The sequence below is a fragment of the Peromyscus eremicus genome, chromosome 7, assembly GCF_949786415.1.
Source record: "Peromyscus eremicus chromosome 7, PerEre_H2_v1, whole genome shotgun sequence".
Classification (NCBI taxonomy): Eukaryota; Metazoa; Chordata; class Mammalia; order Rodentia; family Cricetidae; genus Peromyscus; species Peromyscus eremicus.
Window position 1 is genome coordinate 64,538,690 of NC_081422.1, and position 16,811 is coordinate 64,555,500.

The 16,811-nt window shown below is 45.5% G+C and overlaps 1 protein-coding gene across 1 annotated transcript in view; it reads right to left on the reverse strand.

Moving 5' to 3' along the window:
- Nucleotides 1-356: 356 nt before the first annotated feature.
- Nucleotides 357-16,811, reverse strand: part of Fam81a (family with sequence similarity 81 member A) — a 52,582-nt gene continuing 36,127 nt past the window's right edge. The window contains exons 5-9 of the mRNA XM_059266999.1: nt 15,400-15,529; nt 13,987-14,093; nt 8,254-8,389; nt 6,081-6,276; nt 357-2,683 (exon numbers count right to left, since the gene is read on the reverse strand). Coding sequence (XP_059122982.1) covers nt 2,559-2,683; nt 6,081-6,276; nt 8,254-8,389; nt 13,987-14,093; nt 15,400-15,529 — 694 coding nt within the window. The 3' untranslated portion in view covers nt 357-2,558. The remainder of the gene's footprint in view (nt 2,684-6,080; nt 6,277-8,253; nt 8,390-13,986; nt 14,094-15,399; nt 15,530-16,811) is intronic.

The following is a 16,811-nucleotide window of genomic DNA, read 5'->3' on the forward strand; positions in this document are numbered from 1 at the left end:
CATGTACACACATGCACGCACGCACGCACGCATGCGCACACACACATGAGGTTAAAAAATATTTTTTAAAAGTCTCAGCACAGGTCCGTGGCACATAGCCAGGAACTGCTCGATGGTGTGACTCCAGGGGCAGCTGGGACCTGAGACCCTGGTCCCCCGTGGGTGATGCAGTCTGCAATGGCCCTGTAAGGCCTGCTGGGACTCCAGCATCAGATTTCTCAAGAAAGCAAAGTGGCACCTTTCCTGGGGCGGTTGGCCTGCCCAAGTTTTCACCCCACACTACAAAACTCTTCCCATTTAAGATTGCCATACCACACATATTTGGAAATTTTATTCTTTTTATTGCAAATCTCTGGTAAAGGAAAAGACAGGATAGCTGAGTCTCCTTTAAACTTTGGCGAGAAGAGTACTCCATTGTCTTCGCTGGATGGCTAGCCTCCCAGCTGCGCGCGGAAACACTGGGGGTGGGGGTGGAGCTAGGGGTGAGACATGTACTGATGCTGGTGACTGCCTCTCAGATGCTCTGATGTAATCGGTCTGGAGGTCGTTCAGCATCAGTAGCTCCTTAAACTCCCCGAATGACCCCCAGCAGCCAGGGTGGAGAGGCCCTGCCCCAGTTCCTTGGCAGGGACTAGGCAACATCTTGAGCACCTAGGCAATTCCACCAGCAGCTGTATCACCTGCTGACACCACCTGCTAGGCCAGAGTCGGCTGCTGTCCGCTGGTCCCCCTCTTCCCAAGTGTCATCTGTGCTCATCCTTCTCCCTTAGAGCCCCAAGAGGAGAGAGACAGGGAGGGGGCATGGCCCTGTCCCGAGGCTTGTGCTTAATCACTCCAAGAAACATGGCTAGTCTAGCACAAGAGTGGTGGGGGGACCGCTTTCTGAACACCAGTGACTTCTCCTAGGTGGAAAGATCTTCCTATCTAGAGATGAAAAGATTTGCGGGAAAATGAAGAAATTCATGGATACGTATTCATCACATAACCTCTCATGAGTTCAAATGAAAATAAAAGCTGTCAAGCTACCAAGAGTGAATGAAATATTAGGAACGTTAGCAGCATACCTTACAAGGGTCAACAGTAAGAGCCAGTTAGAATCTCATTGTGATTTATTCTATAAAAAGAAAATGAGTTTTATTTTCCTGAGTCCTTGCAAACGAGAGAGAAGAGGAAAAGACAAGGTATTGTTCTGGGAACTTTTAAATGCTCCTGCTCGCTCTCTCTCTCTCTCTCTCTCTCTCTCTCTCTCTCTTAGGGTGCCCTCACACTTTAACACAAGTGTCTTCTGTCAGCTATGACACACTCACAGGCGAGCAAACAGCATGGGCTCAAGTCTTCAACAACTCAAACATGGGGACTGAAAATAAAACATCTACAAGGTGCCGGGACGCGTCTGGTATGATACGGTAGCATCACATCATGGTATGATAAATGGCACATCCGTTTGACTCTATCCATACAAACGTGTGTGTAGTTACTCCATGAATGAGGCCAAATGCAGCCCGTCAAGACAGAGATAAAATTGTTAGGACGATTAAAAAGTACATAGGATCCCAGTCTTACATCACAACCCTGATGTGTTTACCACACTTTCTGTTTTGTTGGTAATTTTTTTTAAAACAAGGGACAGTACAGTGATGTGATAAAAACCAAGGCACAAATATACAGTTACAACAAATGTCTATAAACCCTAGCACTTAGTGTCTATTTGGGGAACATTAAGGTAAATTGTAAAGTCTGAAAAATTCTCACATTCATTGCAACTGATGAACAATTAACTGTGCGAAAAACAGACTGCTTAGCCACCATCTCATTAGTAAATATATGGCTATTGGCTACACCGGCTGTAAATGGTTCCAAAAATAGCTTTAAATATTAAAATCTGGTACCTCTAGGAGGATATAAATATTGTGCCTCGTGGGATCTAGATAAATGTAGTAAGTTTCCACTTAATTTGTAATCTATATGGCAGTTATCAATTTTAAAAAACTATTCTCATTATATAAATGGCAAGGTTTTTTTTCCCCAGTGTTAAATCTCTTCTCTCTACAAAAGACAGGTGGTTTACAAGAAAATAACGTTTAAAAAAAACGCATAGACAACAGTAATACAATCCAGATGTGGACTGAAAGCTGAACTCTGATCTACTAGGACATTCTCTTCAAATAGAGTGAGGAGCAGTACATACCCGGAACAATTCATTCATTTCTTAATTTAAAAAAATCACCATGGCAGCTTCTCTTTTCAAAATAGTCGTCTTGGCTAGAGCATCAAGCATTGAAAATAAATTCTTTTCATTCATAAAAGCCTTTCAAAATCCGAGGGCATAGGGCTCAACTGCACTTAGCTAGGGAAATAAAGTTGTAAAAATTGTATTTAAGATTTTTAAATCAAGGGTGTTTCAATACCAAAGGTAAACGTTTAGACCCATGAGAACACGTCTCTTGGCACATGCACACCCTGGATGGGATCCAGAACGCAGCCATGGTCCAGCTGCAGAGGTGTCTGGCTCTTAGCCCCACAGGCCATCTCCTGTCATGTCCTTGTCCCGGCCCTCTTCACATGGAAGTTTCTGGCTTCTGCATCTGCTGGATCTGCTTCTGTAGCTGGTCCCTGTCCAGCTTCATCTTGGCCTCCAGCACTTGCCTGAGGGATCCTATGCTTTCGTAGATGGCTGTAAACCCTTGAGGAGGAGGCAAATGTCACGGGAGTTAACAGTTTGCAAGCAGTGCCCTGCCAGGTTCTACAGCTACAGTAAACGCTGACACTCCAGGGGTGGGGTCAACCCTGGATGGGGGCCTCCATGAAGACTGCTTCTGAGTTACCAAGGGGACTATTGCAGTCAAGACATGAGACAGATGCTGCTTTAGCCAAGTGATCCCAGCTCACGCCACTATCACCGAGAAATCACATCATGTACCTGTGGATCAGATGGCCAGAGCAGGGCGGTCATCTCTCCTGCGGCATCTCTGGTCCAGGTCATATCATAAGGAAGCCATCAACCCCCAACCGAGGAGCTTTCTGCAAAACACTGCCCTGTAGTCTAAAAAGACTAGGTCCAGGTGCCTCTGTGGGTCAAGAGAGCACCAGGCACTTAGGCCTCCAGCTCCTAAGGGACCAGACAGAACTCTACAGTGAGGTCTTCTGGCCCAGTGGCCCCACAGGTCAGTGCCGGGGCTAAGCTTTGGCTCCAGTGTCCCCGGGGTCTCCTGAGAGACTGGAGGTTTGTTTCCAATCATCTCTGGGGTTATGAGTGAAGGCTTTTCTGAGGCTCCAGTCCTCACTGCAGGACCTGGCATCTACACTGCTGTGCTCCAAGAGGTCACTTTGGGCCTGTCACCCTAAACATGGACCCCAGATAGGAGACAGATTTCGCTGAGAAAAATGCTGGGCTCAGCCAGGCATAGTGGCACATGCCTGCATTTCAGTACTTGGAAGACTAAGGCAAGACTAAGAGTTTGAAGCCAGCCTGTTCTACATAGCTAGACTCCTTTTCTTTCTTTCTTTCTTTCTTTCTTTCTTTCTTTCTTTCTTTCTTTCTTTCTTTCTTTCTTTTTTTCTTTCTTTCTTCCTTCCTTCCTTCCTTCCTTCCTTCCTTTCTCTCTCTCTCTCTCTCTCTCTCTCTCTCTCTCTCTCTCTCTCTCTCTCTCTCTCCCCTTTTTTTTTTGAGACAGGGTTTCTCTATGTAACAGCCTTGGCTGTCCTGGAACTCCCTCTGTAGACAAGGCTGGCCTCAAACTCAGAGATCCACTTGCCTCAGCCTCCTGAATGTTGGGATTAAAGTCATGTGACACCACTTCCCAGCTAGACTTCATCTCAGAAACAAAACAGCATCATAGAGGAACTGATCCAGATACACAAGACTGTGGTGACATATTGTGTACCCTAATAAACTTGCCTGAGGATCAGAGGACAGAGCCAGCCGCTAGATCAGACATAGAGGTCAGACAGTGGTGGCACACACCCTTAATCCTATCACTCGGGTGGCAGAGATCCGTCTGGACCTCTGTGAGTTCAAGGCCACACTAGAAACAGCCAAGCCGTGGTGGCACATGCCTTTAATCCCAGTACTGGGAAGCACACATGCCTTTAATCCCAGTGCCCCAACTGCACACACACTGAGAAGGAAAACCGCCACCTAATAAAGAGATCCTCACTCGGGTTCCCAACCCTCCCTTTTGTGTGTGTGTTTTCAAGACTGTCCTGGCTGTCCTGGAACTCTCTTTGTAGACCAGGCTGCCTCTGTTTCTGCCTGTGCTGGGATAAAGGCGTATACCACCACACTCAGCCTGCCTTTTTTTTTTTTGAGACGGGGTCACTATATAACTGCTGAGCCATCTCTCTAACCCTGGCTACATTCATATGATGATTCAAAAGGAAAAAAATTAAACACATAGACACAGACTAAAATGGCAGATACCAGGGGCATGATGTGGGCAGACAGGGGAGTAAGGAGACTCAGATCAAAGGGTAAAAACAGCAAAATACATAAAATGAACAAGTCTAGAGATCTAATACACATTGTGAGGAAAATTCAATATATTGTCTTTGGGGTTTTTGATCAAAGTGTTGACTCAAGGTACACACGAACACACATACATATGCACACATATACACCATACACATACACACACACCATGCATACATACACACACCATACACATACATATGCACACATACATACACACACACACCATACACATATACATACACACATATACAATACACATTCACAAATATATATACATACACACACATATATAGCACACACAACACACATATATCCACCCATGTGAGATGATGGGTAGCTTAATTTCTGTGAACACAATAGTCTTTTTGTTACATATATCAAAACATAAACTTTAAATATACAAAGTAAACTTTTTTTTTTAATTTAAAGCACGTTTGAGGGCCAAAGAGATGTGTCAGTGGCTAGTTTTGCTGTGCTGGCTAGTTTTGGGCCAACTTGACACAAGCTAGAGTCACCAGAGAGGAGGGGTCCTTGACTGAGGAAACACCTCCCTATCATTTGGCTGTAGGCAAGCATTTCCTTAATTAGTGATTGGTGGGGGAGGGCCCAGCCCACCACAGGTGGTGCCACCCCTGGGCTGGTGGTCCAGGGTTCTACAAGAAAGCAGGCTAAGGAAGCCATGAGGAGCAAGTAAACAGCACTCCTCCTACAGACTCTGCCTCAGTTCCTGTCTCCTGGTTCCTGCCCTGCTTCGGTTCCTGTCCTGACTTCATTCAATGATGACCGGTGCTGTGGAAGAGTAAGTCAAACCAACCCTTTTCTCCTCAGGTTGTGTTGGTCATGGTGTTCCATCACAGCAACAGAAACCCTAGCTAGGACAGCGGTTAAGAGCACTTCACTGCTCTATTGGAGGACTGGAGTTCAGATCCCCACACCCACATCAGGTGGCTCACAAATGCCTGTTGCTCCTCTCCTAGAGAGCTAACACACCCCTTCTGGCCTTCATGGGCATGTACACACACACACACACACACACACACACACACACACACACACACACACACAACAGAGAGAGAGAGAGAGAATAAAATAGATCTTTTAAAAGAAATTTTGATTAGGAAAAAAATGTTTAAAAGGTGGGAGAGAACAGACTCCACACTCGTGTGCCATGTGCATACGGCCAGCAGTGCAGAGGTAGCCCTCAAAAATCCCTCAAAGGCACATTGATCCTGGCCACAAACAGGAAGAAATCAGCGGGTGGCACTAGAGAAAATGTCCACCATCAGCAGGTTAAGCATTTTGTTTGCCTGTGTATCATGGAGATGCTTCAGAGACCTGCAACTGAACTAATACTTTAGGCCTGGGAGTGTAGCTCACTGGCAGAAGGCGTGAGTTCAACTCCCAGCACTATGGTAAGTAAATAAATAAACTAGCTAGCATCTTTGTTCAGTACTGCATAGATACTTAGAAGAGCAACTAAAGACATATTGCTGGGTTTTTTTCCTAGTCATCTCAGTCTCAGTTTCAGGGGAAATCTCAGTGACTAGCTTTTTAGATAACTACGCCGCACGAGCTGTGTGCGCACGAGTTGTATGCGGGGCTGGCGTACCGGCATTAACCTCTGCTTTCATTTCCTTCATATCCTCGTTCATCTGTAACTCCAGTTTGCTGATCCGCCCGTGCACCTTCTCCTCTTCCGGCTTCGTTCTCTGCCCTTCCACGTTCTTCTTCTGACTCTCTTCGATTTTGTCAAGCCTGGCCGACATCTGGCTGAGCTTCTTCTCCATGTCTCTTTCACAGGCTCCCTGAGGTCCATAATAAGAATTACACTTGGTTATCGCCAAAAAGGAGCACACACCGTGTCTCACACTGGCCGCAGCACTTAACCATCTGCAGGGACCAGAACCACGATAGCTCCTTGTTATAGTCTGCAACCATTCTCCAAGGTCACCCAGAGTAAAAATCTACACTTTCTCCTGTCTCTTGAGTTTGCTGTGGCCATATGATCTAGCCAAGGGGGCGTAAGAACAGTGCATGTGACTGCTTCCAGAAAAAGTTAAAGAACACTTGCTGTATCCTTAATTCTTCCCTTTCCCTTCTGTTTCTACCATTCAGTGGATGGCTGGAGCTCTTTCAGCCACCCTGAATGGAGGGGACCAGGACTACTCTCTGAGCCTGGCAGAAAGCTAACCTAAAAGGATTCTGGGTCACTGAAGACTGACAAGCCCTCGCCTCATGTTTCTCCTGAAAAATGCACACCTGGACTTGTTTTACGTGAGAGAAACGTAAGTTGGCATCTTAGTGAATCCACCATTATCCTGGAGTTCATTAGCTTAAGCCAATGTGAAAATCAAGCCGTAAACCACAGACTCCGAACTCCACAAATGTGCCAGGATGCATCAAGGCACAACACTAGTAGGTCTGAGAAAAGTAGGGGGAAGAGTCAAGGGAAAGATTGGAAATCCTGAGTGTTTCCTTGTCTTTGCAGTCCACTATCCCTGTGTTTGGTGAAACTCCGCATCCAAGCCCTCATCATGTGACATGACACCACTCCTGTGATGGCATCGATGCAGAGCCCACAACTCAACGAGGCTCAGCACCTGGAGCAAGCAGTCGGACGAACAAACTGCACCAGCCACTTCTGCTCAGTCTAAACCCCACGGGAGGAAGCTGGGTGAGAAAAGAAAACCCAGCACAATTTGCCTGCCTAGCACCAGTTCCCAAACCTGCTGGTTTTAAATGTGATAAAAGCACGACTTTTGGAAGATATTTTTTGGCAGTTCTACAAGCCTTAGCTCTTTGAGAGAGGGGGGTGGAAGCAGAAGTAGATGGCGAAAAAAATGGATTCTGCTCTGTCGCCCTGGGAGAATGAGGCACACTGTTATTACAGTCCGTTAGCGTGCCCTGGAGGGGCAGAGAGTCACTCAATATGTGAAAGCAAAAAGTAAAAGCAGAAAAACAGGATCAAGTCGGTGACTGATAGCTTTATTTAGAAATGTGTGATAGAGAACTGGGTTCATTAAAGTCGTGACTTAAAAACCGTTAACTGAAATGTTCAGTTTGTCCTTTGTTAATGAACATAAATCAGAGCACTCCCTGTCTTTATGAACAATATGAAGAACAGGGAATGGGGGCACAGCTGGGTGCTAAGGTTCAAGATTAGCAGATCTGATGGCTAGTGTTAGTTGTCAATTTAACAGAATCTAGAGCCAACCAGGAGTCTCTGGGCGTGCCTGTGGGGGGCTATTTTGGTTTGCTGGAGGTGGAAAGACCCAAGCACTGTGGGTGACCCCATTCCATGGCTGGGACCCTGAACCGTGTGAGTGGGAAGAGAGCTGAGCAGTGGCCTGTATTCACCTCTCTCTGCTTCCTGTAGTGGATGCAACATGACCAGCTGTGTGAGGCGCTCCTGCTGCCTTGACCCCCTCACCATCACGGAGTGTACCCTTGACCTGTGAACCGGAGCAAACTGCTTCTCCCTTAAGTTGCTTTTATCAGGTGATTTTCTCATAGCAATGGGAAAAGAAACTAAGATAGCAGGTATGAGAACCAGGGTTTGATCCCCAGAACAAAGGAAGGAAGAGCAAGAACTGGGGAAATGGGAGAGGGAGAAGCAGGGAGAGAGAGGGGGTGAAAGGAAAGGAACACGGAAATGATCCAAAGGCAGGAATGCCTGGACAGCTGTGGGTGGTGCCAAATTAACGAGTGCCAAGTCCTTAGGTCCTGGTGAGACATGGCAGACCGCCACTGAGTACCTATTATTGAAAAATATCAATACCTACACTGTTTTCCTTCACAATCAAGGAAAGGTGGTCGATTTTCTGTAAAAGCTCTTTCTCTATCCGTTCTTGTTCTTGCTGCAGCCAGCTCCGTGCAGATAAAATCTGGTTGCTGAGCTCCTCGACTGTACCTTTAAATCTACAATAACAAAAGAAAGGCAAGAAAAGGCATGCAGACAAGTTGAAGGTAAGGCAGTTTTAAGGAGCATTAAACAATGTCTATTCAATGAGAATGGCATGCTTACCTTCTCTTAGGACCACATGCAACATGAAGCTGGTGGAGGATGGAAACACAACAGGAACTCACCTGATGATGCTCCTACCCATAGGAGGAGCTGGCAGCTCGGGCACAGAGCTGACACAGTAATACAGAGATGCCAGGGGCTAGTAACCTTTGCAGTTCTAAGGGTCCATGGTCCTCCTTGCTCAGAGGACATACCATCCTTCACCTCTTTTTTCAGAATCCTCTCCTTACCTGCACCCTCCCTCCTTGTATCTCCCAGGACTAGAGGCTGGCTTGCTTTCTCTCTCTCGTGTTTTCTATTGCCCTTTCCCCATACAGACATAGCCTAATTTAAACCAGTAGGAAATAATCTAGGCATAATGGAACATACCCGAAATCCCAGCACTTGGAAGGTATAGCCAGGAGGATCAGGAGTTAAAGGTCATAGTGAGTTCAAGGCCAGCTTGGGTAACTTGAGATTTTATCTCAAAAAAAAACAAAAAACAAAAAAAACAAACAAACAAAAAAGAAAATGGAAAGTACCCCTACAACATTCCATCCTTTCCAGAATCTTTAAAATAACTATCAATGGGGCTGGAGAGATGGCTCAGCGGTTAAGAGCACTGGCTGTTCTTCCAGAGGTCCTGAGTTCAATTCCCAGCAACCACATGGTGGCTCCCAACCATCTGTAATGAGATCTGGCGCCCTCTTCTGGCATGTAGTCAGAACACTGTATACATAATAAATAAATCTTTAAAAAAAAAGTTAAAATTAAAAAAAAATAACTATCAATGCATGCTACTTCCCTTAATCAATTTCTTATTTGTATTAACATGTAAAGAAAGCTTAGACTATATAAAGATATATGTAGATGTGTAATAGATGTAGCTATGTGATTTAAATAATAATAAGAACACTCATTAAAGTCACTAATTGTCCTGAAATGTCTACTTTTTGTTTTCTTATATAAGGAGTCTTCACGTCACTGGGATACATGGCTGCCTAGCCAGAGATCACACTTACTAGCTTCCCTTGCAGCTAGGTGAATGTGATGGTTAATCTTCTGTATAATCTTGACTGCTGTGGGATGTATGGCAAATGTGTTGCTAATTAATCAATAAAACACTGATTGGCCATTGGCTAGGCAGGAAGTATAGGCGGGGCAAGGAGGAGAATAAAGCTGGGAAGTGGAAGGCTGAGTCAGAGAGACACTGCCAGCCGCCACGATGACAAACAGCATGGGAAGATACCGGTAAGCCACGAGCCATGTGGCAAGGTATAGATTAATGGAAATGGATTAATTTGAGCTGTAGTTAGCAAGAAGCCTGCCACGGCCATACAGTTTGAAAGCAACATAAGTCTCTGTGTTTACTTGGTCGGGTCTGAGAGGCTGTGGGACTGGCAGGTGAAAGAGATTTGCCCTGACTGTGGGCCAGGCAGGAAAACTCTAGCTACAAATGGCGTCCAACATGGTGGCAAGAGTTTCCACCTAAAAACTGAGAAAAAAGATTCTAAAACGGAGCTAAAAACAGCTTCCTAATTGTCTCTCTCAAATGAGTGGCAGCTGCTGGTTTGAGCTATTGGCGGGTTCCTAGCGCGTGTGCTTGATCTGCAGTAGGGCGGAAATGAGGCCTCTGCAAGTGGCACATTAAGCTGCATGGTGGATTTAGACTTTGACAGTACAAAACAAAAAAAGAGGTTTCTGGACTACATGCTGCTTGGATAAAAGCATAGACCCACGATAGCTCCCAGAGCTGGTGGTAAACGTAGCCATGTTGGGAAGCTGAGGTGGGTGGAGCCAGCAGCCACAGCTGCTGCAGTTTAAGGCAAGAGATTCACAATAAGACAGATTCAGATGTAATAGTTTACAATGTGTGTAAAAGATACGTAGGCTTGAAAGAGACAAAAAAGGTGATATATAGAGTTATAGAAACAAATACATAGTTTAAAAAAATAAAGTCATTAAAGAGACAGTAAAGGTAGTATAAAAAATAAGCCACGTAAAAATGGATATTACACAGAGAATCTGGATTGTGTTGTCTTTGGGATTTTTTACTTCAGAAAAACATTTGATTGTAAAAGCTGTTGAGTTATGCCAAAATGTATATTTTAAAGATGTCTTGACTTCAAAATTTAAATGTAAGGATATGTTACTTTGGAAAAGAGACTCTGCTTTTGTTTCCACAGAAAGCCAGAGGCTATGGATTTGTTCAAGATTAAGATACATCAGGTTTGACCAGCCAAGACCCCCTGAAAGGTCTCCAATGACACCATGGCCCAGATGATCCAACATCCAGAATGGTTTGAAGGCATCTGGCTCAGACGATACAGCCTCATGGACTATTCCATAATTCTAAAATTTTCTTTGTTTCCCCATAAGATACAGCGCCCCCTTCCAGCAGGAAGTAGTAAGAGAAGCTACGCCCAAATTCCCAAATTATATGTAATTTTACTTTGTTAAGGTTAAAACCTTCCTTTTTGAAAAAAAAAAGGGGGAAGTGCTGTGGGATGTATGGCAAATGTGTTGCTAATTAATCAATAAAACACTGATTGGCCGTTGGCTAGGCAGGAAGTATAGGCGGGGCAAGGAGGAGAATAAAGCTGGGAAGTGGAAGGCTGAGTCAGAGAGACAATGCCAGCCGCCACGATGAGAAACAGCTTGTGAAGATGCCGGTAAGCCACGAGCCATGTGGCAAGGTATAGATTAAAGGAAATGGATTAATTTAAGCTATAAGAACAGTTAGCAAGAAGCCTGCCACGGCCATACAGTTTGAAAACAACATAAGTCTCTGTGTTTACTTGGTCGGGTCTGAGAGGCTGTGGGACTGGCAGGTGAAAGAGATTTGCCCTGACTGTGGGCCAGGCAGGAAAACTCTAGCTACACTTGACTGTATTTGAAATCATCTAGGAGACACACCATGTGTGTGAGGGTGTTTCCAGAGGGATTTCATGAAGAGGGAAGATCCACTCTGAGTGTGTTAAACACCATCCTAATGGACTGGGGTCCCATATTGAAAAAAGAAAGAGGGGAAGGAGGAAATATACTAAGCACCAGCATTCATCTTTTTTGCCTCTGACTATGAGGCAATGAGACTAGCCACTTCATGTTCCTGCTACCACATGTTCATCGCCATTGTGGATGGTATCCCCTCAAACTGTGGGCCAAACTGTCATCCTCATTACTTAAGCACTTTTGTCAGGTCTCAGCAATGAAAAAACGTAGCAGTTACAGTGCAGTGTACCAGTACGTCACGTGACACAGGGCATGAAGGAGAGAAGTACATGGTTCTGGTCGCATCCTTCAAAACAGAACTGTTGCCCTGGATTTTCCCTCTGTAGCAGCTGGGGAAGGAAGATCAAGGCCTGGAGCTGTAGAGGCTCCACACTGGGTGGTCAGAGATGCCCTGTCTGTCCTGGAACACTGACCACAGAACACTGACCCATCCTGTAGCTGAACTAATATAGCTATCTGTACAGATGAGACACTGGCCACCACCAGGACTTAGAAGACCCAAGTGTGCAGCCCAGTCACACTCCCCCAGAAGTTAGCATTGCCAGGACCTGCTATTCTTTACCAGTGCCTTCCTCTCAGGACTCTGGTGATGACGTCAGGCCTGCTGGAATGACCCACCCATTTTAAAACCTTCTTTAGGGGGCCAGGGAGTGGGTTCAGTGGGTAAAGCCCTTGTTGTGCAAGCGTAAGGGCCTGATCCCCAGAACCCATGTAAAGCCAAAGGTGGCCTATAATTCCAGCACTCCTATGACAAGATGGCAAACAGAGACAGGAAACCCTAGAAGCTCCCAGGTCATCTAGCCTGGGGTACATATCGATGAACAACCACAGACCTTCTCTCAAACAAAAGAGGTGAGAACTAACACCCAAGGTTATAGTCTGACTTTGACACCTATACCATGGTATGCACATGTGTGTGCACACACGTGCACACACAGTTTTTTTTTTCTTTTTCACAGATTTTTTTTTAAAGGCATTTTTTCCCCTAACCTATGGCCTCACTCATGCTAGGCAAGCACTTTACTCCTGAACTACATTCCAGGTGAAGATACTTAGTCACACCTGTTGCATGATATTTTGTTTGTGTGCTGACACATAAAGCTTGCCTGGAGATCAGAGAAGCAAAGCAGCAGCCACTTAGAGACCTCTTACCTCTATGAAATCTCAGACCAAATAGGTGGTCCCGTCTCTAAGAATCCTCAGACTGAATGGGCCCAAGATCCCGTCTCCACCCACCGTACATTTCTGTCTCCACCTCCCTGGCGCTGAGATTAAAGGTGTGAGCCTCCCAAGTGCTGAGATCAAAAGTGTGAGCCACCAATGCCTGGCCTCTATGGTTAACTAGCGGCTAGCTCCGCCCTCTGATCTCCTGGCAAGCTTTATTTGTCAGAATACAAACAAAATATCATACAATACACACCTGCCAAGTTCCTTTCCCTAAAAGTTAACAAACATATTCACATGGAGAATTTGGGGGGATCATTATTTAACTTAACATAACCACATACCTATTCCCTGAAGCTCCATTAATAATAAATGATGTAGAGCACCCTGCTTAAGTCCTTATCTGAAACCTAGACATCAGCTCCCTAAACTGTAGACTCTACAGGATTAAGAACAAGGTCTGTTTTGTTTTGTTTTTTCTTATGTTAAGCCTCTAGGCAAGTGCTTAACAAATACGTACTAGGGGCAGGGAAGTTGACTCGGTGGGTAAAGTATTTGCTGCACAAACACAAGGACCAGAGTTTGGATGCCCGGAATCCATGTAAAAAGCCAGACGTGATGGCTGGCCCTACAGTCCTAGCACTGGGGAGATGGAAAAAGAGTCTCACTCGCCAGTTAATCTAGAAGAACCCGTGAGAGACCCTGCCTCAAAAAAATAAGGTGGAGCGGGATAGAGGAGGATGCCCAATGTTGACCCTCACCTCCACACACTCATGCACCCATTCCACCTACCCCTGCACACACACACACACACACACACACACACACACACACACACACACACCACATATACACATCAAAATATAACAAATAAACCAAATGCACATTGAATGAAGAGATGGACCATCATTCATTCAACTGCTAGAAACAATAATTATGAAGAAAAAGTGACAATGTGCCACATGGAAACCTTTTCTTTTAGCTTTCATTATTGTTTTCACTCTGTGTGATAAATAAAAACCAGGAGGTGGGCAGAAGAGATGCTCATCGGTTAAGAGCACCTGCTGTTCTTCCAGATGGGAGTTCAGTTCCCAGCACCCATATCTGGCTGCTCACAACCACCTGCAACTCTAGCTCCAAGGGATCCAATGCTCTCTTCTGGCCTCTGTAGGTACTGCACTCATGTGCACATATCCACACAGACATAAATAAAAATAAATCTTTAAAACAAACAAAGTTTAGACATTATGTTTTAAAATAAAAGCAAGAAGGAGAAAATGTGAATTCTGTGAACTCAGAAAAACTCGAGAAAACCCTTTACAACCTGATGACTCACTTAGTGTCCAGGAGCTGAAGCTGGTGGTTGCTGTCTCTGTGGGACATCTTCAGTTTGGTGCTCTGCTCTGAAATGGACAGGTCTACTCTGCTCAAAAGCTGAGAAATCTGGAAAAGAAGATCGGATTATAAAGATCTCACATCATGTCTTCAGGGGCCATTTCAGAAAACATGGCATATGCTCCCTGCTGGCCAGTGGCATTGAGAATCACTTTACTAAGTCCATTTAGGAGTTCGCCTCCTCTTTCCACCTCTGTTTTCATGTGTGTGTGTGTGTGCAGGTGCACATGCACACAGGTATATATGCAAGCTAGAGGTCAACATGAGTGTCTTTCTCAATCATTCTCCACTTTATTTTTTGAGGCAGGGTCCCTCACTGAATATGGAGCTCACCTAATGGCTAGGATAGCTGGCCAGTAAGTTCCAGGGATCACCTGTCTCCACTACACAGTTCTTGATATTACCACAGTGTCCAGCTTTTGAAAAACATTTTTTTTAGGGGCTGGAGAGATGGCTCAGTGGTTAAGAGCATTGGCTGCTCTTCCAGAGGTCCTGAGTTCTATTCCCAGCGACCACATGGTGGCTCACAACCATCTCTAGTAGACTCTGATGCCCTCTTCTGACATAAAGCCGTACATGCAGACAGAGCACTCATACACAAAATAAATAAATAAAGCCTGTGAGTAACAAAAACCAACCAAACAATAAAAATCTGAAGTAGGGGCTGGAGAGATGGCTCAGTAGGGAGTTAAGAGCACATATTCTTCAGAATTCAATCCCCAGGACCCGTTTCTTACATTACAGCCACCTGTAATCTAGCTCCAGGGGGGATTCAAGTCCTCTGGCCTCTGGGAGCACCTGCACTCACACACACACACACACACACACACACACACACACACACACACACTAAACTGGTGAAATGCTGAGTTTCGCTTTGTGAAATAAATGATGAATTTCAAGGTGAAATACCCTTGGCCAGCTTACTTGCTTCCTCTCTAGCTTTGGCCTAACTTCGTCCCACACACAGACCATGTGATGAGTCAGCACATGCAATGTGTCCCAGTCAGTAAAGAGCATATTTCTTGAATCAGACACTGGGATAGACAACTTCCAAAGCTATACTGGGTCACTCACCTGGGCAAGAGGTAGTTTGGGGGGGACATAATTTAGAATTTCTGGGGTATATGAATTATTTTATGGATAAGGGAAAAGAATCTTCAAATTGGCACTGTACCAAAAAACGCTCTGTGATCTGGCTGCCAGATTCACGAAGGCCCACTCCAAGCAAGATGGGGAAGGAAGACAGGAAGAGGTGAGGATTTGCATAAACCCACACTGGGGGCTCCGGCTGGCTGCTCTAGGCTGCAAACAAACTCTTCGCCTCTAAGGTGTCTGTCCTGACCGACCATACCTGTCCTTCTGCATCTTTGATTTTTGTTTCCAGGATCAGCTTGGCCGCTTGCTGTTCCTTGTTCAAGTGCTGGAGCCCCTCGAAGGTCGTCTTATGCTCTGCAGAGAGTCTGGCTATGCTGGCATCGCACCTACCCGAGAAACAACACACAACCATTTAACAGCATGGCAAATAGCTGCCTTGTGATTCCATACTACAAAATGCATCGTGCGGTGCAAGGCCTCCTCAGAAACTGAGCAACTGGCTTGTGGAGAAGGCTCAGACCGTAAAGCAGGAGGAACAGTCTGATCCTCAGAATGTGTGTAAAAACAAACAAACAAACAAACAAAAAAACAGGTGTGGGGCTAGAGAGACGGCTCTGTGGTTAAGAGCATGTACTGCTCTTGCAGAAGACCCGAGTTCAGTCCCCAGCATCCACGTCAGGCAGCTCACCACAGCCTATAACTCCAGTTCCAGGGGATCCATTACCTCAACAGGTACCTGAACTCACATGCATACCTACACATAATTAATCACAGTACAGGGGAGGCAGAGACAGGTAGACCTTGCAGGCTCACTGGCTGCCAGTCCAGCCTGCTTGGTAAGCTCAAGGCCAGCAAGTCATCCTCTTGTTTGAAAGTGTCTCAGTTGGTTGAGATGGCTCAGAGGCTAGAGGTATGTGTGTCCAGGCCCAAGGGCCTGAGTTCAATCCCCGGATCCCGCAAGGTGGAGGAGAGAACCAACTCCCAATAGCTCTCCTCTCACTTCCACACTGGCACCATGGTGCATGCGTGTCTCTGTACTCGAAAATGCACTTGTGCACACACACAAAGTTTGGGGCCAGCAGGATGGCTCAGTGGGTAAAATGCTTACTGTGCAAGTCTGAGGATCTAAGTTCAGTCTTCAGAACCCACACAGTGGAAGGAGAGAACTGACTCCGCAATGGTGTCCTCTCTCTCTCTCTCTCTCTCTCTCTCTCTCTCTCTCTCTCTCTCTCTCTCTCTCTCTCTCTCACACACACACACACACACACACTATGTATAAAAGGCTGTCTCAGGGCTGGAGAAATGGATCAGTGGTCAGAACACTTGGAGTTTGGGTCACAGCACCCACATGGGGCTGTGCACAACCACCTTTAACACCAGCTCCCGGGGACCTGACACCCTTCTCTGGTCTCCATGGGCACTGCACACACATGGTACACGTACATGTATGCAAGCAAAACACTCATACACATAAAGTAAATCTTTTTAAAAAATGTAAACATACAAGGCCTCATAAACAAATATTATCAGCATATTATTATCAGCATATAATAGACAAAAAGTAGAGACAGCATATCCACCGGATTTTTTTTTTTTTTTTTTTGGTTTTTCGAGACAGGGTTTCTCTGTGTAGCTTTGCACCTTTCCTGGAACTCACTTGGTAGCCCA